The sequence below is a fragment of the Notolepis coatsorum genome, assembly GCF_963971535.1.
Source record: "Notolepis coatsorum genome assembly, chromosome: 13".
NCBI lineage: Eukaryota > Metazoa > Chordata > Actinopteri > Aulopiformes > Paralepididae > Notolepis > Notolepis coatsorum.
The window spans coordinates 110,843,615-110,869,211 of record NC_140177.1 but is presented as its reverse complement, the minus strand read 5'-3'; the positions used below and the strand labels follow the sequence as shown (position 1 = coordinate 110,869,211).

Sequence of the window (25,597 nt, the reverse complement as noted above, 5' to 3'; positions counted from 1 at the left end):
GTCCAGGCAGAATTGCAGCAATGGTCTTAGGGAGCCGTTGATATCTGACATCACAAGTCAGCCTTTTATTTATCCCATAACACGCGTTGTGTCTTCTTGGTTCGGCAGCGCCTCAGTGAACAATCTCCCGTGAAGTTTCTCAGAGTTCCGCTCGGGTCAGTCCATTATTTCACATCCCATGGGGGGTGTTTCATCACTTTCATGACCATATATGGATAATCATGCACGAGCATTGACGGTAGAACAAAGAGGTATTTATCAACACGGAGGAGCGTAGGACCTGTGTACGCACGGTTGATAAATCCCGTTTTTTTTGTGCATGCACACATTCTAAATTCTGTGCTTACGTATAAAAATAGAATACTTTCTTTTTTTTTTATCCACTTTTTCTCCCATTTTTCTATATTTTTCTCCCATCCCAATTTCGTATCATCCAATTCAACCCTCCCCTGTCACGAACGCTGTTTCTTGCCTCCCACAAGCCGGCTGCAATGTGGACTAAGTCATACATAGCACAAGTCCCCTCCGGTACTTGAGGTAACAGCAGTCGCATCTTTTCACCTGCGCAGCTCGATCTCTCAGTGGCGAGGAGTAACGCGTGGGAGGCTCACGCTGCCCCCGACACTTCCTGATTCTACTGCGCAGGCGCACCAACCGACCTGTAGGAGTCGCTGTCCACAACGCCCGATCCCCACCCATCAGTTTAAAATAGAATACTTTCTAAGAAAAATTGATAAATGAGGGCCCAGGCTTCTTGCATTTTGGTTTTCTAATTTATACACACATATTAGTTATGAAATACACAGTCAATGTTACCACACAAGATTCAAGATTCAAGAGGCAGACTCTCCGGTGATGTTTTGATAAGTTGGACCAGGTGGGTTTTTGACAAACCAGTGGCCCGGATTTCATGTTTAGGTATTATGAAACACGTTTGAGTAAGACCATTTTTATTATATGATATACCATCACCCGGGGGGGCCCCAAGTTCATGTCTGTGCATGTGACTGTGACTGTGACTGTAATATGGAGCTAGCATAACTTACATTATATAAACAGCTGGTAACCAGCAAATCTGAACCCTGCAGTTACTAGTTTGGAGAAACAAGGTTTTGCATAACTATGTAACCGTTTAACGGGCAACCAGAATGAAGCCAGTGGAGTGCGGATTTTCATTCCCTCCATCCCTCCATTATACACCCTCCAATGGAGGCTACAGGACTACATCCCTCCATTATACACCCTCCAATGGAGGCTACAGACATCCCTTCTGGCTGAGGGTTTGCCTGCAGCAATGTCACCGAGGCAGTGCTCACCAGTGAGGTCATGCAGGGAGAGGGCTCATGTCAGACTGAATGCAGCCTGGGTCTCTGACTGCTGCGGAAAGGAGGGAGGGATGCTAACGGAGTGCATTGTGGGTAACGTGGTACTTACTGTGGCGTGAGAGATGGTGAGGGTGCCGTTCTTCACCGAGCACTTCCTTCGCTGCCAAACCTTCCTCAGCCTAGAAGCCAAGAGAATACATTAGCTTCTGAAATACAGTACAGAAGACATAGGCGTGTTAAAAGCATATAACTCAGAACTATGTAATACTGAGTGATTTATGAATCCTTAGGTTATTTTCATTTTGTACGCTCACATCAATTCAAACTTTAGACAGAAACGATCATTTACGTGCCGATAATGGAAACATCCATTCTCATTTCCGTGTCAATAGGTTGGATAAAACAATATTTTCCTTCCAATGTTTTTTTTTTTAGTATTTGAGGAAAGTTCACCTCCTGAAATTACTGAATTGAAAAAGGATTGATCCCAATTTACTCTGTAATAGAAGTGTGCTGTTGGTCAACTGTCCTGGTTAAATAAGTTGCGCTGGGAGATATCTTTCTTCTTTTAAATTCTTTAAATTTTTTTATTATATTTATTTTTGGGCTTTTTCACCCCTCCCAACCCTTCCTGGTTGTTGCGCGCATTGCCCCACTGTCGGCCTGGGGAGGGTGTAGAACTACCACATGCCTCCTCCGATACATGTGGAGTCAGCCAGCCACTTCTTTTCACCCGACAGCGAGGACTCTCACTGGGGGAACGTAACACGTGAGGAGGTTCAAGCTATTTCCCCCAGATCCCCTCCCTGCTGAACAGGCGCTCTGACTGACAAGAGTCGCAGTTTACAACGACCAGGACACATACCCCGCCGGCTTCCCACCCGCTAACACTGCCAATTGTGTTAGTAGGGACGACTGACCAAGCCGGAGGTACCGCTGACAGCTGGATTCGATCCCAGAGTATCTGCGGTGGTAGGCGAGTGCTTAGTCCACTGCGCTACCCAGCCGCACTTCTTTCTTCTTTTTAGATGTGAAGCACCTCATGGACCTGCAATGTCACCAACTCACTGAGTCACTCATTCACTCACAGTTAGTCACTCTGCCTCTAGTGGCAGTTTACAGGCATTACACTTTGTGTACAACCCGTTTAATCCATGCAACAATGCTATGTATCCTTGTTTTAAAAGGTGTGGGCAGCTCACTCCCGTTTGCATTTTGTCTCTACAGAGACAGTGAGAAAGCAGAGAAGATGACAGAGCAGGGGAGAGGCACGAGGGGAGGTCCTGTGGCCGGGTTTAATCCCAGGCCAGCAGCGCTACATGTGGCTCTAGAGACAGGGGGGTCCATCTCTGGGTACAAGGGAGGTACTGGTCCACTTATAAACAGCTGTTCTGAGCTGTTATATGATCTGAGAGCTAGTGTACTCTAGGAAAATCAAAGTTAGGATGAAGTGAATTAAAGATAAATGGACACAGGATGGATTCCAGAGTAAACATGTCTAGCATTTACAGTTCCAGAGTAAACATGTCTAGCATTTACAGTCCCCCCCCCCCCCCCCCCCCCCCACACACACACACACATTGACTTCAACCTAGATTATGGGAAGTGCATTGATTTAGATTAATTTGCTTAACCCTACATGCCTGACCCTTATCATAAAAAATTAATCAGCTTTTATCCTAATTGGGGTAAGTGGTTTCGTCCCCCATTGGAAAAACTGTCCAGTGTGTGTTTTGAAACGTGTCCCCTGTTTTGGTCCACGTTAAACACACACAGCATCATAAAACACAACTATGATTCTCGCTTCCTAGTTCCTTCTGTTGTTTACCCACCCATCGCTCTTCTTCATCAGGTACCCCTTCTTCTCACTCCCAAACTCCTTGTTTCCCTGCAGCTGGTGCATGCTGTAGCCACTCTGCTTGCTCTGAGAGTCCTGCACACACACACGCACACGCACACGCACACACACGCACACGCACACACACACACACACACACATACACACACAGGTACCGGCTAAGGATACACACAGTACTATACATTTGTGCACATCCACAAATGTGTGCAAACACACATGCATCTATTCAAATGTCCATAATGCACTGGCAAAAAGGACCATGCATGCACACACACAAACGTACATTTGTGATAATGATTCTACCAAAGGCATGCGCAAAACGCCATGCAGAATTCACCAATAGAAACCTACAACTAATAAGTAAAGGTCATGATAAACGGGCAATATTTTAATGCAATGAATACGGGCAATTTTCCCAACAAATAAGACCATGAGTACTTTTTCTTGACATCTCATGTCCTCCACAATGATTCTGTCCCATTTACAACAATTCCAAACTCTCCTGAAGGCAACATTGCCCGTCTCCATTGCCCATGTATCATCACCTTAAGAGCCAAGTAGTCTAAACGTATCAAGTGTGTCCATGACTTACTCTCCTAGACTTCAGTCAGAGAGGGCGGCGGAGAGGGAGAGAGAGGCAGTAAGTCACAAAGCACCATGGGGAAGGTTTGAAGGAACACAACTTAAACACAAGACCCGTTCTCGTAAAGGCCAGAGAGGAACTCGAAGCATATCTTCTGTGAGGGTATTCTTTTCACGTGTGTATTCATATTAGGGATGCACCGGTCCGACTTTTTCAGTCCCGATACCGATACCGATACTTGGGTTTGGGTATTGGCCAATACCAATACCGATCCGATACCCATTGTCCAAATATTGGTTCCAAAAAACTACAAAATAAATAAATAATTTATCCACGTTTTTTCTTTTTTATATTCAAATATATTTTGTTTTTAAGAATTGTAAAGGATCACAAGTGTGTTTTTGATTTGTTGTAAACAAAGACAGAAAATAAACTTCATTCATTCAATTAATAAACTGTATGCCTCACTGTCACTGTGTGGAATCATTCTTTTGTGCAAGGCAACATCAGGCTTGACTTAAAACATTACTTTCCTAACTTAGTGAAACTAAATGTAACAAATTAACACATAGATATAAATGTACTGAATGGTTATTTATTATTTTATTTATTATAAAAATAAAAATAAATCCGATATATATATATATATTTTTAACCGATACCCGATCCAGCTATTTTACTGATATCGATACCAATATCGGATCGGTGCATCCCTAATTCATATACAGTATATTATAGCTATATAGATATACCATATTATAGCTTATTATAATGTGAATTTCTCTAGATCTCTCATGGCAGAGCCTGAGGTGTGGTCAACAATAGCAGCCCCTCCCATTATACCCACTTAAATCCAACCCACACATCAGACCAAAACAAAAAGAAGATTCTACAAAGTGCAGTACCAAGCAGAAGCACTTTTGCCTAGAGGTCACTGTTTGACTGTATTACAGGTTGTGCAATTAAGTAAAGGAATAGTGTGCTTCTTTTAGCCCTGCTCCCTAGTCATGTGTCTTTACCTCCTTCTGGTCCAGCTGCAGAGAAGACTTGATGAGGTCCCTCAGGGCCGTCAGCTGTTTCTTCTCCTCATCCTGCGTCTGTTTTATCTACACATTAAGAAGAAGAAACATGTGCAAAGGAACACCTCTATTGGGGACGTGAAGATCGGACACACAATCTTTAAAATCAAAGAGCTGTCACTATGCCTATACACCTCAGCCAATAATAAAATTGTGATTACAGTCATAAAAGAAAAATAATAATAATAAACAACAACAAAAAACACATTATACTATATATTATAGGGCTGACCCCTATTAATCGATTAGTCGACTAATCGGTCGAAAGGGGCCGTAGTCGACTGGCCAACCTCTTAGTCGAATATAATTATAAAAAAAAAAAAAAAAAATTAATATATATATATATTTTTTTATCATTCTTTCCAAAAGAAAATAGGCCTAGAAGCGTGGCTAACGCTAATGGCACGCATACCAGAGGCTAACTGCCTATGAAAACAGGCACAGAGGCACTGAAAGAGGATTTCACCCATCTAATGAACACACTAGACTAGACAAATATCAAGATGTATCCATCAGTGGACCAATTGCATGCTTTTGCAGAGGACAAGAAGCCTTCAGTCGACTCCTTCAGACATTAAGCACCCCCCACAGAAAAAAATAAAATAAAAAAAACTTTAAAAATATTATACTTTTTTTTTTTGACCAATAGTCGACTAACGGCAAATTTTGGCCAATCCTAGTCGACCATCCAAATCCTTAGTCGGGGACAGCCCTAAACATATTATGATACTTTTTCATTGCAAGTTTTTTTTTGCTACTGCGGTTAGAAATTCCACATTTCCTACTAGTTCAAGATGACACTGCTCTCCATTCAGTCTCATGCTTTGTGAGCCAGGACGCAGTGACAGTGTACAGTGTACAGACAGACTGACTATATATAAATAAACTGTAATGCTGTGCTATTTCATGATATATTGATATTTTATGAACAGTTATGACACTCAATTGATTTTGATAGCCATGACTGCCAATCAGTCACACAATCTTTAAAACCACACTCCTATGCAGAGCTGTCACTATGCCTGTACACCACAGCCTGCTAAACAGCTCTGCCTAAAGAGAGCCAAAGTCTAAGGGCGGCTAGGTGGTGTAGTGGGCAAGGCACTCGCCACCAGTGTGGAGACGCTAGTATTCGCGTGTTCGAATCCAGCTCTCCACATTGTTTTCAGTTTAGCTGGTCGTCCGCAGTAATACACATTGGCCGTATTACGGGGAGGGAAAACTGAAGGGTGGGGATCGAACGTTGTGAACAAGCGACTCCTACAAGTCGGTTGGTGCGCCTGCGCAGTAGAATCAGGAAGTGTCGGGGGCAGCGTGAGCCTCCCACGCGTTACTCCTCGACACTGAGAGATCGAGCTGCGCAGGTGAAAAGATGCGACTGCTGTTACCTCAAGTACCGGAGGGGACTTGTGCTATGTATGACTTAGTCCACATTGCAGCCGGCTTGTGGGAGGCAAGAAACAGCGTTCGTGACAGGGGAGGGTTGAATTGGATGATACGAAATTGGGATGGGAGAAAATATAGAAAAATGGGAGAAAAAGTGGACCAAAAAAAAAAGAGAGCCAAAGTCTGTACCAAATCCGGACATCCGCGACCAAATTAGTTTGAAAGAAAATGCTATAACGTTGAATCGGGTGTATACAGAGTATCCCATAACCCAAAATGAAGCGTGTCTGAACATTTATGAGTTATGCAGTGATGTAGTTATCATAAAAGTCAAAACAGACCATCTTTTATGCGTAAGGAACCCATATCTTTCTGGCTGTGCTCATCGCCGTTTCAGTGGACACAGTGAATAAACAAGGCGCCACACATGCCGTGAAATGAAATTATTAAAATGTGTTCAACGCATTTCGGTTCTTATTTATAAAAGAGACAAAAAAATATAAGGGGAACAATAATTACTATTATTTATTCAATATAAATAATAATTATATGAAAATAAATAGGATAGCATATGGTAGCACTGGTTAGTTTACTTCCTGTAGCAGAGATGTTTGACAGTTGAACGTCGTCCAACTCTCTGCATAGGAGAATGCTTGAATATATCACAGTCACAGCCCTGGCTTCCGTCAGTATTCAATTTACAACTGGTGGGGATGGAAATTACACATGAAAATGTTTTGGAAAAATCTTACATTACAAAATCTTTGCTTACATTGTACAAGTCAGCTGCCAGTTTCTCAATGTATTGCTTCAACTTGTCTGCCGTTTTTAAGCCATCCTGGAAAAAGCTGAAAATGAAAAAAGAATTAAAAGACAATAAAGAAAAAGAAATTCAGCATTTAAAAAATACAGTTGACTTCAAGAACCCTTGCACTGAACCATACAACTCTTAAAACCATTAAAATAGTTTGGGCAGCCCATGTATTTGCAGTTGTAAAGTCAATCCAAATCACTTAGAATTTTAATGTGATATATCACAAGAAAGTACTCAACCTTAGGAACATGCCAACATTTTGGGAAAATAGCTTACTGTCTTCTCCAGAGAGAGACAAGAAGATAGACACCAGTTTCCTCTCTGTGCATTCAGAGAGGAAACTAGCCTAGCTTAGCACAATGAATGGAAGCGGACATGGCCGGTTAGCCTTCGGGAGAGGTGTTAGTTGGACAATGCCTAGGCTAACTGGCACTGTCCGCTTCCATTCATTGTGCTAAGCTAGGCTAATGTGCAGCCAGATAGCTTTCTACTGAACGCACAGAGAGGAAACTGGTATCTATCTTCTTGTCTCTCTCTGGAGAAGACGGTAAGCTAAAATGTTGGTGTGTTCCTTTAACTATGAATGAACACAACACAAGGACACCGGAGCGTTGTGAAGTGTCAACTCTGGAGCGAGCAGGAGGCTGGCTGTTCACTCCAGAAGACATTTCTCCACGCCAGCCAACAAGAGATTCTGCTCCTTTGCTCCAATCACATGTAGATAGAGGCGCTCGCGGCTCGCAGAGAAAATAGACTAGACGCCGAAACTATGTCTGAAGATAGTGAGCTGGCCGGGGAGCTCCGTGCCACGGCTGGTGTGAACCATCCAAACTGTTTACATGGACACCAAAGGGAAACTGGCTACTCTTCCCGGTGTGTCTCTGGTGTAACTTGAAAAATGAAGTTTGAAAACATTGTTCCTCTGAAAACATTTTGGGAAATTAGCTTACCGTCTTCTCCAGAGAGAGACAAGAAGATAGATACCAGTTTCCTCTCTGTGCGTTCAGTAGAAAGCTATCTGGCTGCACGTTAGCCTAGCTTAGCACAATGCAGAAGACGGTAAGCTAATTTCCCAAAATGTTGGCGTGTTCCTTTAAAACAGAGTAATATGGTTCTTCATCTGAGGTACTGATACCATTTTCTTTTATATTGTGTGTTAAAGGGATAGTTTGGATTTTTGGACATTAGGTTGTATGAAATACTTACCAGTAAAGCTATTAGCTTACTCACCAAGTCCTGTGGTCAGAGTTCTGACCGGGTTCTGGGTGAACCGGGAAGACAGGCACAAACCAAAAAGGTTTTAATTCACACCACAACATGCAGACAAAGCGTTAGCCACCTCCAAAACAAAACCATGGTCCTCCAGCATTTTGACCAGCTGGTAGGCCGCATTACATGTGAACTGTAGTAATACACTGACTTTTTTTCTAGAAACAAAATAGTGCCAAGTGATAACAGAATCTTAAATGCTGGAGGACCATGGTTTTGTGTTGGAAATGGGTAACCTTTTAGCCTGAATGTTGTGGTGTGGATTAAAACCTTTTGGTTCTGTGACCCCGTTTGCTTTCCAGTAACTCCAACCTTGGTAAGTAACCTAATAGCTTTGCATCCACTACACTACTGGTAAGTATTTCATACAACTTAATGTCCAAAAATGCAAAGCATCCCTTTAAGGTGTAAAGGTTGGAGTGTGTACCAGCACTTACTTGCACTGTGCATGGTAGTATTTAATGAGGTTCTGAAGCAGGTCAACCCCCTTCTTGGTTTTGATCTCGTTCACTTTGATGAGGTACTGTTTAGTGGATTAAACATTAATAAATGTTAATAATAGCAATGAAGACTCTACCACTAAGATGCAAACAAAAGAGATTCAACTCTCAAACATATCTAATGTACATGTTTCATAGACGGAAAATCCCAAGCTACTTTCCAATACAAGGGAGTGAATAAATCATTACTTCCTGTTTTTGACCTGCGGCAAGCATAGAAATGTGTGTGTGTGTGTGTGTGTGTGTGTGTGTGTGTGTGTGTGTGTGTGTGTGTGTGTGTGTGTGTGTGTGTGTGTGTGTGTGTGTGTGTGTGTGTGTGTGGAGAAAGTAAGAGAGAGGGCAAAGAGAGAGAAGAGGAGACAGAGGAGAGACAGAGGAAACAGACAGAGGAATGCATGAGAGATACGCTGTGTAGTTCATGGTTTATAGCCAACCCAGTGGTGCTGGAGGCCGGGTGTGAAGGAGGTGACAGGAGAAATGTATCGCTCTCACTAAGCTGTTTAGTGCTAGCAAGGAGAGAGAGAGAGAGAGAGAGAGAGAGAGAGAGAGAGAGAGAGAGAGAGACACACACAGAGAGAGAGAGAGAGAGAGAGAGAGAGAGAGAGAGAGAGAGAGAGAGAGACACAGAGAGAGACACAGAGAGAGACACAGAGAGAGAGACAGAGAGAGAGAGAGAGAGAGAGAGAGAGAGAGAGAGAGAGAGAGAGAGAGAGAGAGAGAGCGAGCGAGAGAGAGAGCATTTGGAGGCATATCAACATTACAATTTTCGAACATTCTTTAAAAACTGGTTAATGGGTTAAACATTACTACTCCAAAAACACAAGAACAACTGAAGGCCTTCTGTGATCCTTGCCTCCACTAAACAATGGCTGTTTTCATTAATCAAATAAATAACGAAACAAAATACAATTTGTTAAATTTAGTGAACATATAAATTTTTTTTTACTTTAAATCAGTTGGCTGAATCGATTTTTTTTATCAGCTATAGTCGAATACCTACGTCAGTTAAAATGCCCAAATATAAGAATAAACACGCACATGCCTAGTGTACATGCGTATGTTTGTGAATGAGTGAGTTCCAATTTATGCCTGTGTGACTCAAATCAAATCAAATCAAATTTATTTATAAGGCCCGACAACACACGTCAATGTCCCCATGGGCCGTACACGTCCTCCCCAAACAAGTCAAGAAGAAACATCACATCAAATCAAGAACAAAACAAGAACACCACAAGGTCCAAACAAATTAAAAAATTAAATTGCAATTTAAATTTAAATTAAAAATTTATTCTTTTTAATTTGTTATATATCTTTTTTTAATTAAATTAAAATAAATGCTCATAGGTAAAACCATCCCTGCGTAGAGCTACACACAGGCTGTTGTGGATATCCACAGGCTGTGAGTGGCTGCCAGCTGTTGTCAATCAAAAGGAGCCAAACTGGTTTTTAAACTGACCGTTTAAACAGCAAGTCTTCACAAATAAATGCAGATGTGAATGGCTGCATCTTTATATAGCGCTTTTATCCAAAGCGCTTTACAATTTTGTTCCTCACATTTTACCCATTCATTCACACATTCACACACCGACGGCGGAGGCAACCATGCAAGGTGCCAACCTGCACATCGGGAGCAATTAGGGGTTAAGTGTCTTGCTCAAGGACACATCGACATGCTGCCCGGGAGGAGCGGGAATCGAACCAGGAACCTTCCGACTACCAGATGACCGCTTTACCTCCTGAGCCACTGTCGCCCCTAGATGTGAGGAAGCCCTAGACCAGGGGTCTCAAACTCGCGGCCCGCGGGCCAATTGCGGCCCGAGGGATGATATTTTGCGGCCCCCTACTTGACATCAAAGTTTAGTGTTAGTGCGGCCCGCGCGCAACTGTTTGCCGAGTCGTTGCGCGAGAGTTGGAAGTTTTATTTATTTTATCACTTGTAGGCTACCATAGCGCAGGCTCATGACAGCAACGTTATGTTAGTGACTTGGTTGAAACGTGATTCCGGAGTGATATCAAGTAAAGTGGAAGGCAAATGCATCCTCGCTATCTCCTCTGACTGCGAGCAGTGCTCTGCATGTTCGGCTGCACTGCCACACTGTCTGTCTGTGTACGGGTCTGGTCCAATCACATTCAGCATCCCGTCAGCGTTTTTCCCCCTCACCCACAGTCTGCGAATCAGATGCAGAGTAGGGGAGTAGGGCGGGTCTTCACGGAATGCAAGTCGTCTCTCTCTTTCAGTCAGAGCAGAGTTGACAGCGCATCTACAGTAAACTCGCTCCCAGTTTTATCTCCGTGAGATAAATGTAGCTACTAGCCTAGTTTCGCCAGCAGGCAGCCAGCAGAAAAATATGGCATTTTCAAAGATGGTCAGTAAAAGAAAAGTCGACTGCAATTCAAAGGTGAATGGACTGAAAAATATGCGTTCATCCTGAGTCCCAGCACCAAACCAATGTGACTATATGCCAAGAAACGGTAGCTCTTGTGAAAGGTGGCAATTTGAAAATAATGTATGACTGAGTGATGGAGACCATGTTTGAAGGCAAACAAAAGCAAATCCCCCTCAGATCGCACAGCAACCAGAATAACTGAAATACTGGCTGGTGATTTGATTAAACAGCTTTGTGATTGAAAAAAATAAAATGCACAGTGCATTTCCATAGCTGTGGATGAGTCCACTGACACCACTGAGAAACCTATGTTCTGAAGAACCATTCATGTTCTGAAGAACTGTTCATGTTCTGAAATGTTATTGCTAAAGATTGAGAAGATTGGATCAGTTGTATTTTTTTTTGAATACTTGAAACCCTTTTTTGTGGAATATTTGATGCGGCCCAGCCTCACCCAGACTCTACCTCCAGCGGCCCCCAGGTAAATTGAGTTTGAGACCCTTGATTATAACTGTTTGTTGGTTTCCTTAAACATATATACGTGAATGAACAAATATAAGTAAAAAAAAAAATAATAATAATAATAATATTCTAATATATATATATATCTTTTTTTAACGTTTTTTTTCCCTTTTCGAGTAATACACGATCAATCGAGTATAGCATGCGATCAATCGATCTGGATTTTAAAATGCCCATCCCTAACACAGGTATGAGCAATGACAGAGAATGATGTAGAGACTGTTCTCTTCACATCTGTGTGACAGCGTACTGCTAAGACATTTAGGAGTAGATATACAACTTGTGAATGTGTGAGGTCAAAGCATTGTGTTTCTACTATCAAAAGTACAGACAGACAGACAGACAGACAGACAGACAGACAGACAGACAGACAGACAGACAGACAGACAGACAGACAGACAGACAGACAGACAGACAGACAGACAGACACACACACACTGTGAGAGATGCTGACCTCGCACATCTGCAGCTGGAAGAGCCTCCTCTCCTTCTCCATCTCCTCTGCGATCTCGGCTCCGGTGATCTCCGTGCGAATCATGCCGTGCTGCTTGGCGTGCTCCCGCTTCTCCTTCTCGATCTTGGTGCTGAGAATGAAGACGAGACACACAGTGTCAGTCCAGGAACTACTGACCATCACGTCTGTTATTTACAGTGTTGTTCAGCCCCCACTCAAACCTAAGACCTCTTGGTCAACTCTGACAGACAAATTAAATTAAAGAAAACACTCTGGAATCTGGTCAAAGATGTTTACTGTATTTGATTGATCTGAAAAGTTGGCAACACCTCGCCCTCCTGCCTGGCTTAAAGGGCCACTTCGCTGATTTTCTTGCAGAGCTCTCGAGACAAAGAACATGTTGGTACTGTAGGTTTCATGTCCCGTGGATCCCATGTAACGTCCCATGTCATGTTACATATATCCCATGCAAGAATCAGTGGTGTGGCCCTTTAACACATTAATTGCCAAAAACGAAGATTCTCGTTTCTGTGCCCCAACCGTTCAGTGCCATAAACGAAGATTCTCGTTTCTGGGTCGTTTTTCCTTTATTTTTATTTTTAATACCCTATTCCAGTGGTCACCAACCCGTCGATCGCGATCGACTGGTCGATCTTTGAGACTTTCCCTGTAGATCTTTCCCTGGGGGAATTTTTTTTTAATTACAATTTTTTTTTTTTTACATCTTTCCCTGAGAGTCCACATTACAGTTCTACTTTTGTTTTGATGTGAAAAGTGATGCTGCACTTAGCACTGACTGCACTTAGCACTGACTGAGAAAGTACACATCACAGTTCTACTTTATAAAATGCTAATTGTAAATATGTTTGTCAACGTTAATAAAATGAGAAAGTCCACATTACAGTTCTACTTTTGTTTTGATGTGAAAAGTGATGCTGCACTTAGCACTGACTGCACTTAGCACTGACTGAGAAAGTACACATTACAGTTCTACTTTATAAAATGCTAATTGTAAATATGTTTGTCAATGTTAATAATATGAGAAAGTCCACATTACAGTTCTACTTTTGTTTTGATGTGAAAAGTGATGCTGCATAAGATGACTGCACTTAGCACTGACTGAGAAAGTACATATTACAGTTCTACTTTGACGTTTTAATGTTGGACCAAAGCATTGCATGTAATTAGAATACAGGCAAATAAAAGTAATTTAGTTTAAAGTACAATCTTGGCTGTCTTTTTCTCTCAACGCTTCAATAAGTAGATCTTGCCTTCACAAAAAAAAAAAAAAGTGATCTTGGGCTTAAAAAGGTTGGTGACCACTGACCTATTCTATCTCAGGGTGCTGTGTGTTGGCTGAAAAATGCATAGTGGGAATCCGAAGGTGCAGTACCGGCCGCATCCTACCAGGCGGCGGTATCAAGCTACATTTCTAACATTGTATCCTGGCATGTGGAATGACCCCAGGTCTCAGATTTCATTGTTTGTTCTGGGGAAGGTGCACAGTTCAGCCGGTCACATCGAAGCCTGTCAACTATGCTTGACCCGTATGTTATGGTAGTTTATAACGTTGAGCAAATGGGGATTGGATCTACCAGATGGCGATCAAGAAATTGGAATATTCTTTTTGGATTACTTTCGGCCAAAGGTAAGAGCGATTTGACGTCAATTCTAGCTTGATCCTGCAATGCTTTCATAGCAATCGGGCTGGTAACCGTCTTTAGTGTTCAATGCGAATGCCGTTACTGACGCTCGAATAATCAACATTCATGATGGAACATAATATCGATAATGTGGATTTGAATCCAGAACAATAGCGGGTTCAGGCGAGGAACGCTAGAGTCTACAACGTGTAGGACTATAACTCAGTATTTCATGGATTACGATAGACCGCTCTAAAACCATACTTATATTCACCACGGTATAACATGGGAACGTATGGATGGAAAAAAAGATTTCTTTTTTGCATCTTGACCGGAAGAAACCCAGTGTCAAATGACTATAGTACTGTATCCATAGCTATAATATAGAATATGGTTATAGCTCTACAAACAAGGTTACCATTTACATGGGGTTAATGGGTGGCATGAGGCGCCAATGAGGAGTAAGAGGCGTGACACTGGAAGTGTTAAGCAAACACTCGTCTGAGGTCTTACCAGAACCAGCTCAACCTGAGGTCTTACCTGATTGGTCAGGGACCAAAACAGTTGACTGGGTGGAAAGCAAAAGGTAGATGGGTTGCATATTAAACAAAATGCACTCACAACTTGGTTTCATAGTCTTTCCAAGCTTTGTCGAAAGGTTTCTTTATATCCTGAAATCACAAGAAAAGGCAGTCAAGATTCTGTCAACAGCAAACACCAAAGAATAAATTATGAGAAAAATTATATAGTAATGGCCAAGACACAGAATTCTAGATTGATGCTTGGAGATTAATAAATGAATGAAGAAAGCTTAGTGCTGGTTTAAATGCTAGCTATAGCTACAGTCTGCATTGAGGCTTGCTCTCTTGACACACAAGAATAGCACCAGCATCGCTCTCTAAAATGGGGTCAGTTCTTTATCATGGTGCCTTAAAAAGGGTCAGCCAAGTGAAAGGAGGCTCAATGCTTCTGAGATTTACAATGTAGATCTTGCAGTCAACGGTGAATGGTGCTACAGGCCACCCATTCTGTTCGAGGAAGTTGGAGTTGCACTTGGCCGAATGACAGAGAGTCTTTAAATCTTACCCCCTTGACGCCTTTGAGGTCTCCTTTTAGAAGAGAATCCAAGGTGAAGATGACATTGTGACTCAGGCTCTGAAGCTGGAGAGAGAGAGAGGGGAGGGGGAGAAAGAGATAGGCTGATTAGAACAGAAACTGGCACATCTAAGAAATATAGTATTATTAATACATTAGTATTAGTACAGGGGTTCCCCCAAATAGGCTATTGTAGATTAGGCCACATATCAGCACAGATAGTTAAGCAATAACAACCAAGAGGAAGTGCTCTATCAGCCTCGCTCCTACGACTGCAATAAACCTCATACCTCATATAGCATGAGCTCAAGCACGTTATTGGTTTTTCTACAACATCTTTCAAACATAAGGTTAAAGCTTTATTTTGGTCCTCCACCAAATATAACGGTAGAGGCCTTGCACGGAATGTTTGGGTGGTTGTCTCTCTTCCAACATGATCGCCTCTAACCTCTGGTAACCACTTTTCAAAACATTGCAAAGCCTAGGGTGACCATATTTTGATTTCCAAAAAAGAGGACATGCTGGCCCCAGCCTCGAGATACTTAATGATACTTTGCACAATCGAAGCGGGCATGGCCACCTTCATTTCACTATGTCTTGTGTACTGTACTGTATGTGATGAATAAACCTCTTGAATCTCTACTAAAAGTTTACTCAAAGATGACTTTATTGTTTTAACATATGCTTGGAAACATGCACCCAGAAAAGCGGAATTTTTTTTGTTATACTTGAACTTGAGGACTGCATACTTTTTTTGCAAAGCTTATCTTTATACATTGTGCTTATAGCACATGCATAAGCCTGGTCTCTTTTGAAAGATAACATTCTGAAGTTACTAATGCAGAAAAGGAAAATCACTTTTAGTGCTAATGAAATAGAGTAGCATATAGGTCTGAACTTGAGTTGAACGTGAACTTGTGTACTCACATTTTTCTGCAGTGGTTGCAATATCCCAAATTTAACCACATAACATGCGCCCAGAAAAGTGGCAATTTTTTTTTTTTTTTTTTTACTTAAATTTTTATTAACATTTATAGACAAACAACACTTACACAAAAATGGAACCCATAATACAACATTGTTAAACAGACATAAATAATAAAGTACAAAAAATATAATACAATTGTAATACCCAAAAAAATTAAAAATAAAATCAGAAAATGCTAACTAAGTAAAAAGTGTGTGACATGGGTTCAGAGACCCTCCTTGAACCTCTTTCCTCCTTTACCCTTCGCCCTCTTGTGATGCATTTGGTTCTTCCTCTGTGATGTCGTTTTCGTTCCCCTTGTAATCCTCCCACTTTCCCCATCTTTCTCCAAATTTCTCTTCCTGTAACCTCAGCATGTGTGTTATCCTCTCCATATCCTGTATCTCCTCCACTATTCCTACCCATTGTGCTATTGTCGGTGGGTCTTCTTTGTACCACAGTCTTGTTATTGCTTTTCTGGCCGCTATCAACATTATCTTTATTAAATATTTGTCCCCCCCTTGTATTCCCTTGTGTGTCAGGTCTCCTAAGTAAAGCACCAGTCCTGTTTGTGGTAACCCGTATCCTAATATTCTGATCATTGCCTCCCCTATCTCCTCCCAATACCCCTTCAGCTTCTGACATCCCCAGAATATGTGCGTGTGATTTGCCCCCTCCTTCCCACACATCCTCCAGCATGCTCTTTGTGTTGGTGCATATTTTCCCTTCAGCTCTGGGGTTATAAAGAATCTGATTATGTTTTTCCATCCAAACTCTTTCCATATCCTCGATCCTGTTGTTGAATGTTGCACCTCGCATATGTTCCCCCATTCCTTCCCTGTTATTCCTATCTCTAGTTCTCTCTCCCATTTCTCCCTTATATAATCGGTCGTGTGTCCCTTGCTGGTCATTATAGCCCGGTACAGTGCTGATATTACCCTTCCTTTCCCTCCTTCGTATGCCCTTACTATCATCCTAATTATTCCATTCTGTTCTTCTTCCTTGTCCCCTCTTATTTCTTTATTATAGTAATCTCTAATCTGTAGATATCTGAAGTGGTCCCTGTTTTCTAGTCCAAAGTTCTCCTTTAATCTTTGTAGTGTTTGCATTTCTCCCTTCTCTATCATTTTGCATATTGCTGTTGCCCCCCCCCCCTCTCCCACCTCCTGAATCCATGGTCCAGCCTCCCTGGTTTGAATCTCTTGTCATGTGCTATCCATCTCAGAACCCCTGACTGCTTCTCTAATTTGTGTGTTTTTACTACTCTGTTCCATATGGTCAAGGTGCATTTGGTGATAGGATCTAACAGTCCCTCTTTTTCTTTGAACAGTTCCCTATCTCCCACCAGAGCTTGTACCTTGTATCCCTCCCCTTCTTTTTCAATGTCTTTCCATCTTGCCTCATATTTGTCGTTACACCAGCACGTCACTGCTCTCAGTTGCGCTGCATAATAATAATCTTGTAGGCTGGGTACTGCCATCCCTCCCTCTTCCTTTGGTAATTGTAGTGTTTTATATCTGACCCCCGCCCATATGAACCTCGATATCAGTCTGTCCCACTCCCTGAATTGATTCTGTGGTATTTGTATCGGTAGTGATTGGAACAGGTACAGTAACCTTGCTAGTATGTTCATTTTAATGACCTCTATTCTTGAATTGAAGTCCAAGGGCATTACTGTCCATCTCTCCAAGTCTCTCTTGATGTTCTGATTTATCTGTGTATAGTTCGCCTCAATCAGTTTCCCCACCCCTCTCGTGATGTTCACCCCTAAGTATTTAATCTAGTCCATGTCCCATCTTATCCCGTACTGTTCCCTAATTTCCGTCGTTGGGGTATAGTTCCATGCTAAGGTCTGTGTCTTTGTCACGTTTAGTTTGTATCCTGAGTAGTGGCCATATTCCTTCAGTAGATCCATCAGTGCCGGGAAGCTCTTGTCTGGTTGCCTCATGTATACTATCACGTCGTCCGCAAATAGGCCTAGTTTATATTCCGTTCCCTTTATCCTTACTCCCTTAATGTCCTCGGTCTGTCTGATCAGTTGTGCCAGTGGTTCTATGAAAACGGCGAAGAGCGTTGGTGAGAGACAACATCCCTGTCTGGTAGCCCTCTCTAATCTGATTCTATCCGTCAGGCTGCCATTCACCTTAACCCTCGCTGTCGGTTCTTGATATAGCGCCTTGATCATCTTCATCGCCCTCCCGTTCAGTCCGAACCTCATCAATGTTTTATATAAAAATGTCCAGCTCACACTGTCGAATGCTTTTTCTGCATCTAGGAAGGCTAATCAGTACCGCACTACCACCTTGTTTTTGTATCTCCTCTACTATGTGTAATGTCTTTCTCACGTTGTCCTGTGTCTGTCTCCCTTTAATAAATCCAGTTTGATCTTCATCTATAATGTCTGGCATAAACATCTCAAATCTCTTTGATATTATCGATGTATACATCTTGTAATCCACGTTGAGTATGGACACAGGTCTGAAACTACTACATAATTCTCTATCCTTCCCTTCCTTCGGTATCGTGGTGATTATGGCTTCCTTCCACGAGGGGGGCATTTTGCCCTCTTCCATCGTGTGTCTGAACGCCGCCCCTAACATGGGTGCTAATTCCGTTCTAAATGTCTTGTAGAATTCCGATGGGAATCCGTCGCTCCCCGGAGATTTGTTGTTTTTAGCTCTACTAATTGCCTCTTCCAGTTCTTGTTCCGTAATTATTTTATTTAATTCTTCATTCTGTTCTTTCCCTATCGATGGTAACTCTAGCTTCTCCAGATATGCTTCTATTTCCTCTTCTCCCGCTGCTTTTGGCTGTGTGTATAGTTTCCCATAGTATTCTCTAAATGTCCTCTCTATTTCAGCTGGGTCTCTCAATATTTCATTAGTCTTTGTATCCCTTATTGTGTGTATCGTGTTCAACTTCTGTTGCGTCCTAATTCTCCTAGCCAACAGTCTGGTCGTTTTTGGTCCCCCTTCATAGTACGTTTGTTTCATGAACCTCGCTTTCTTTTCTATTTCCGTCAATAATTCCCTATTTATCCTGGCCTTTACTTCTTTGATTTCTCCGAGCGTTTCCTGTTCTTTTGATATCTGGTGTCTCCCTTCTAGCTTCTTCAGCTTCCCTATCAGATTGTGATATGTCTCCATTCTGGCCTTCTTCAGCATTGCTGTCTTCTCCATCAATTTCCCCCTTATCACCACCTTCAGTGTGTCCCATAGAATGTTCGGATCTACCGCCCCGTTGTCATTTTCTTCCTTATACCTGGCTATCTCCTCCTTGATCTGACTCACCACCCCCTTGTTATTTAATATTCCTACATTTAGTCTCCAGATCGTGTTCCTCCGTCTCCCTTCTAGATCTACTGTCAGATATATGGCACTGTGATCCGATATGTCCGCTACTCCTATTCTGCTCTCCCGTACCCTGTAACTGTCCCCCGTCGTCATCAAAAAGTAGTCTATTCTCGCATATGTCACGTGCGGGTGTGAGTAATGTGTGTATTCCCTGTCCATGGCGTGCATCCCCCTCCAAACATCTGTAATTCCCATTTCCGTCATCTGAATATTCATATATCTACTGATTGGTGCCCGTCCTTTTCTAGTACTTGTGGTGTCTAGGTCGTGATTCAGTACTACATTAAAATCTCCCGCGCATATCAATATCCCTTCTAGTTCCATCACTATCATATCAAAAATGGTCTCATATAAATCCCTCTCACTCTCTGGGGGTGCATAAACATTCACTAACGTAATCATTTGACCCTCCATTTTTCCCTTCACCAGAACAAACCTTCCCTCCTTGTCTCTTACTTCCTTGATCAATTCAAATTTGACTGTGTTTTTGATTAACGTGATTACTCCTCTCCTCAGGTTCCGTTTAAAGGAACTATAGTATGCATTTTCATATCCAAATCTCTTCAGTTTCTCATGATCCTGTGCTACCAAATGTGTCTCCTGCAGAGAAATCACTTCCATCTCACTTTTTTTACATTTCAACATCACTTTGCCCCTCTTTATCGCATTATTCATTCCATTAACGTTTAACGACATCATTTTTATACCTTTAACCATTGTCATCTTTCTTCTTCTTTCGTCTGTCAGTCCCCCCCATGTCACATTCATTCCCCCCTCCGGTTGTAGCCTCCGCTCTCTTCACCGAATACATATAATGATTAACATAAATAAAAAACATAAACTTTACATAAAGTGCTCCCAAGGCGTTCGGGGGGTCCCTGTGTCCCCCCCTGTCCCCTGCTGGTGGGTGAGGAGTAATTGCTCTCCTAGTGAGAGGCCTCCTCCTGACGGCTTGGGGGTTTGAAACCTTTACCCCCAACCGCTCGTCATATTTGTCCAGCCTTCTTACTGTTTTTATTGCTGTCGAGCTCCTGGTCAAAAGCGCTCTGTCCTTCATTCTGATCAAAGACCCCCATTTCCTAGGTCCCTCTCAATGTGGCTCATATGTTCCAATGTCCCTCCTTCCTCCCAGACCCGTGTGTGGTGTCTTCTGTGTACCCCTTCTTACTTTCTTTTCCTCCCCTCTATTTTCTATGTGATGTCCATTTATCCCCTTAATCCCTTCCAACTGTGTTACTCGCAGCGTGTGTCTATGTATTTGTTTCAATATGTTCTGTGTTCCGTCTATCATACCTAATTATATTTCCATTTATTTCCTCCATCAGCATGTGTATTATGTGTCCATGTATACGTTATGTTCGTTCCTATATCCTGCCTCTACCTGGGAATGTGTGTTTATGTATATGTTATTTCAGTTTCTATATTTTGTCTCTATTTGGATAGTTTTTTCAATCTCTTGTGCGTGTACTCATCCGTTCGTCTCCTCCCGCCTCCTCTCCCCTCCTTCTCCGTCTCTGGCCTCCTCGTCCGTCTCCGCCTTCGGTCTGTCACGTCTCACCTCGGCCTTCTCCTCTCTCCTCCCTCCTCTCCCGGGTTTCGATCTCCTACTCTGGTCCATCTGCGTGCTTTCTCCAATCTCTGCTGCAGGCTCAGCGTCTGGCCCTCCTGTCCCCTTCCTTCTCCGTCCTCCGCCATCTGCATCCCCCGTCGCCTCATCTCCTCCGCCGCCTCCCGCGCCGTCGCGTACGCCACCGTCCCTTCCTTCCAGTGAATCCTTAGCGAGGTCATGGGTGATTGGAATTTCATTCCGTTTTTCTTTCAGAATTCTCTTCAGTCCCGCGTAGGACCTGCGTGTTATTGCTACCGCTGTCGAGTAATCGTGATCAAACTTCTTGGTCCACGCGGTTCTGAGTATCAATTCCTTAATCTCAAATCTCAGAAAGTTAATAATCACCGCCCTCGGAGGTCTGTCCGGTTTCGGTCTCGGAGCCAACGCCCTGTGGGCCCTCTGTATCTCCATTTTTTTCAGTCCTGTCTCCTCCAGTTGTTCCTTGATAAGCTTTTCCACATATTGGGTCACCGATTCCCCTTCGACTCCTTCTTTCAATCCCCATATTCTGATGTTATTTCTCTGTGACCTCCCCTCCATGTCCGATATCTTTGTCTCCATCTGATCTTGTTTTTTAATCGCACACGTTAACACCTCGTGTATCTCTGTGTTCCATTCCTCCGTTTGCGCCGTTCTAGTCTGTACCTCTGTTACGTTTCTGTCCTGTTCCGCCATCTTCTCATCCACCCTTTTGAGTTCTGTATTCATTTCACCTCTGAAGTCCTCCTGTTCCTTCCTCAATTCCTCCCGTAACTTCCCAATATCATTTCTTATCGTGTCCGAGTTCAGTTTTATGGTCGCCTGCATCGTGTCCGAGTTAAATTTTATGGTCGCCAATATCCCGGCCTGCATGAGCACGGCCCATCCTGGCATTTCCTTGTCCGTCTCAGCCGAGACTCCCCCTTCCTCCGCCTGCTCCTTCTCGGTCTCGCCTCGGGGGTTCTGCTCCATCGAACTCTCCTCTTCCTGTGAGTCCTCCATTTCTCTTTCCTTCATAATTGTTTTCTCCTCCTTCCTTCTCGTTTGCATCTTCATTTTTAATCACTTTTCGTCACTTTTCGGGTCTTTATTTCTCCGTTTTTCACTCTTTTGACCAGGAGCCTCACCGCATGCGTGCTACCCTTCCGCTCTCATACCGGAAGTCAGCCGGCAATTTTTTTTTACTTGAACTTGAGGACTGCATACTTTTTTTGCAAAGCTTATCTTTATACTTTATGCTTATAGCACATGCATATAAGCCTGGTCTCTTTTGAAAGATAACATTCTGAAGTTTCGTACACAATAAAGAACAATTTTTTTTAGTGCTAATGAGTAACATAGGGCTGAACATGAGTTGAACTAGTGTACTCACGTTTTTGTGTAGTATAGTTGCAATATTCCAAAATAATATATATATTTTTTGTATAAGCTGGAAAACACCGCAAATCCATAGCCTGAAGGGACATGGGGCTGAAGGGACATTAACGTGTGTTGTCGGGCCTTACAAATACATTTGATTTTGATTTGATTATCAATAAGGTAGGATATCTGGAACACACAAACACACTATTTTTTAAATCACATGCCATGAAACTCTAGGACCTGGCTGAATTTAAGACTGCACAAATCATGTTTAAAGCACGAAACAATTCACTCCCGGGTAACATCCAAAAATTCTGTTATAGAGAGGGGGGTTACAATTTAGAGGAGAGTCTAACTTCAAGAAACAGGCTGTTCATTCAACAATGTATGTATATTTCAGTTTGTGGAGTGAATATGAGTTGCATAAGATAATAGAGTGTGAAGGTATACTGAATACTGTCTATCTGTATGTCATGTATGTCATATGTTATGATGAATTGAAAATGGGGGACCCTGATGTAAACAAGACGAAAGTATTTCTCTGGTCTGCATCCCCTTAACAATTGTGTGTATTGAGCTGTACTGTATTGTACCCATTCTGCAATCTGTTAATAAAGTTTTCAATCAATCAATAAATCAATCAATCAAGGGGGTAGGAATACATACGTTTACACTTCATTCTATACTCCTGCTTGTTTGTTTTTTAATCTGTTTATTACTTGTTTTTTATTATTATTCATTTTCAATTTATGTTCGAAATAAATAAACGCATTCATTCAAGATATTGTGTGAGCAAAAGTATAGTTAATTTACTCCCTCGAGTCTGGCCCCGCGCGGATCTCGCAGCTGTGCCCGCACAGTGCAATACTCCAATTCAGCCATTGGCAATTCAGCCATTGGGTGGGTGGCGCTGCTGAGCGGCCCTCACAGCGCGGCCGTCAGAGCGTGGCCCTGAGAGCGCCGCTGGCTCTGCGGCTCTGCAGCTGCATGCTTCTCCGGGGTGATAATCTGGCGCGCCATGTAAAAAGTCGCACGCCTGACATATCGGCATGTAACTCGAGAACCGAGGCACGGATTTTGACGATTCAGATGGCATTCGAACGACAACGAATAGCGCTTTAATTCGGTAATTAATATGTTCGGCGAAAAATGCAGTCCCGAGCCTTTAGATGCTCGCAAAGGGCAGTGAAACTGAAACTGAAAAACAATGAAACCCCGGACATTTCCATGAATTTATAAACCCCCCCCCCCCCGGACGCCCCGGACAGGGCGTGAAAATAGGACGTGTCCGGGCAAAAGAGGACGTTTGGTCACCCTAGCAAAGCCTGTTATTACTGTTCCACTGTGATTTGTTTACAAGATCCACTAATAAGACACCAAATGATTACATATTTGGTGATATATTTCTCATATGTCAACACATATCAACTGTTCATGGAAATAGAAACCGTTGTTTCTTCCAGCATGGAGGAAATATTTGCATCCTATTAGGGATGTCCCGATCCGATCACGTGATTTTCAGAGGATTGGGAATCTTTTTATTTTTTTTATCAGGAGTAAAAAAAATAAAAATAAAAAATTCACCCAACAAACATGACCATGTTCACGTCTTAAACTCATACTGAGGCCTTAGTTTTGGTTTTAAATTACATATCATCATTAATTTATTTATTGTCACACAGAGCAGAAGAATTTGCCAAAACAAATGCATTTCCTTTTATTTACACCGTCGCACGACAGTGACGTATGCCGAAAATAGCAGACCTCACAACGTGTTGCTCCCGCAAGTAAACACGGGCAGGTTATGTCCACCTGATGACTCGGAGCAGCTAGACAAAATGTCAGAAATTTGGAAGCATTTTAAAATTGAAACCAAAGCCAGTCCAATATAGCCAGTTACAATGTTTGCAAGGCGGACGTTCAACGTTATGTGACTAGAGCAAGCAAAGGAATGGGGGACGGCTGGTGCCAAACAGCTGTTTTGAATGCCTCGTTTGAATGAAGAAAGTTCACCTGGATATTGGATAACATTCGCTTTGTGAGGATTATTCGTCTGCGTTTCAGACCAAAATGGAGCAAATCATTACGTAAGTCGAACACTGTGAATGTATACTAAATGCGCAAACAGATTGAAACTTTGAATATTTCTCGTATGGTGAATGTAATGCGAGCCGCCGCACTCGACTGGGGCTATTGATAGCGTCAATATATGAGCTACCTTGCAGCTAGCGTTAGCGTTACCTAACCATTAGCTAGTGCTGGCTTTAAAGTCAATGTTAGCTCGCTTGGTATCCAACGCTAGCTCGGCAGACAATGAAGTGATGCTACTGTAATGTATAGCTACATGCCCCCCCGCCCCTAAAAGGCTCTATGAGTTTCATGGACCCCACTTTGGGAACCACTGTATAATTAGTCCATATGAATCCTTGTGGAGGGTTTATGGCTTAAGGCCAAGAGTTCCGTAGCCAATTGCCTGTGGTGTTTTCTCTGGGTGGTGGTCGCGGGGGTGTGAGTATGCATAGCTCTACGTGCGCACGAAGCAGATTTGGACAGTCAGAACACTGGGACAACTAGAGGAGTGATCAGAGCTTGTTATAATTACCTGGCCGTCGTCATGGTAATTAGCAACACGGAACTAATGAGGCCTTTCACAGAATGTATAGGATGCAAATCTTTCCTTCTCTGTTGCCGCACCCACCCTCTGGAACTCCCTCCCTCCAAACATCACCCACCCCCTGGAACTCCCTCCCTCCAAACATCACCCACCCCCTGGAACTCCCTCCCTCCAAACATCACCCACCCCCTGGAACTCCCTCCCTCCAAACATCACCCACCCCCTGGAACTCCCTCCCTCCAAACATCACCCACCCCCTGGAACTCCCTCCCTCCAAACATCACCCACCCCCTGGAACTCCCTCCCTCCAAACATCACCCACCCCCTGGAACTCCCTCCATCCAAACATCCGCAAATGCTGCATCCCTGGACTCAAATCTCAACTCAAATCTCACCTCTTCACCAAATGTATTAATGACTCTGCCTGATTTCCCTCTTTTCTTTCTTTCTTTCTTTCTTTCTTTCTTTCTTTCTTTCTTTCTTTCTTTCTTTCTTTCTTTCTTTCTTTCTTTCTTTCTTTCTTTCTTTCTTTCTTTCTTTCTTTCTTTTCTTTTTACTTAATTGTTCCTCTGAACTCCTTCCCCTTAGTTGCCCCCCCACTGTTAAGCGCCTTGGGTCTCATGAAAGGCGCTATATAAATCTAAGAAATTATTATTATTAATTGAAATCCATGTCCTGGTGTTTAACATGGGGAGACAACCAGGAGAGAAAAAAATAGAGGAGAGGAAGATTATTTCATCCGAATTTCTTTTCCAATTTTTGCATGCATTTCGAGGTGTCCAAACCAATGTTCTGGGC

The 25,597-nt window shown here is 42.6% G+C and overlaps 1 protein-coding gene across 3 annotated transcripts in view; it reads right to left on the bottom strand.

Moving 5' to 3' along the window:
- asap1a (ArfGAP with SH3 domain, ankyrin repeat and PH domain 1a) overlaps positions 1-25,597 on the bottom strand; it is a 172,025-nt gene that overhangs the window by 54,035 nt on the left and 92,393 nt on the right. For 2 of the 3 annotated variants that reach the window (XM_084327854.1, XM_084327856.1), the window contains exons 6-13: positions 14,907-14,981; positions 14,442-14,491; positions 12,178-12,307; positions 8,752-8,837; positions 7,004-7,079; positions 4,786-4,872; positions 3,158-3,258; positions 1,435-1,504 (exon numbers count right to left, since the gene is read on the bottom strand). In XM_084327854.1, the coding sequence (XP_084183980.1) occupies positions 1,435-1,504; positions 3,158-3,258; positions 4,786-4,872; positions 7,004-7,079; positions 8,752-8,837; positions 12,178-12,307; positions 14,442-14,491; positions 14,907-14,981 (675 nt within the window). The remainder of the gene's footprint in view (positions 1-1,434; positions 1,505-3,157; positions 3,259-4,785; positions 4,873-7,003; positions 7,080-8,751; positions 8,838-12,177; positions 12,308-14,441; positions 14,492-14,906; positions 14,982-25,597) is intronic. The other variant, XM_084327855.1, reaches the window with a different exon arrangement.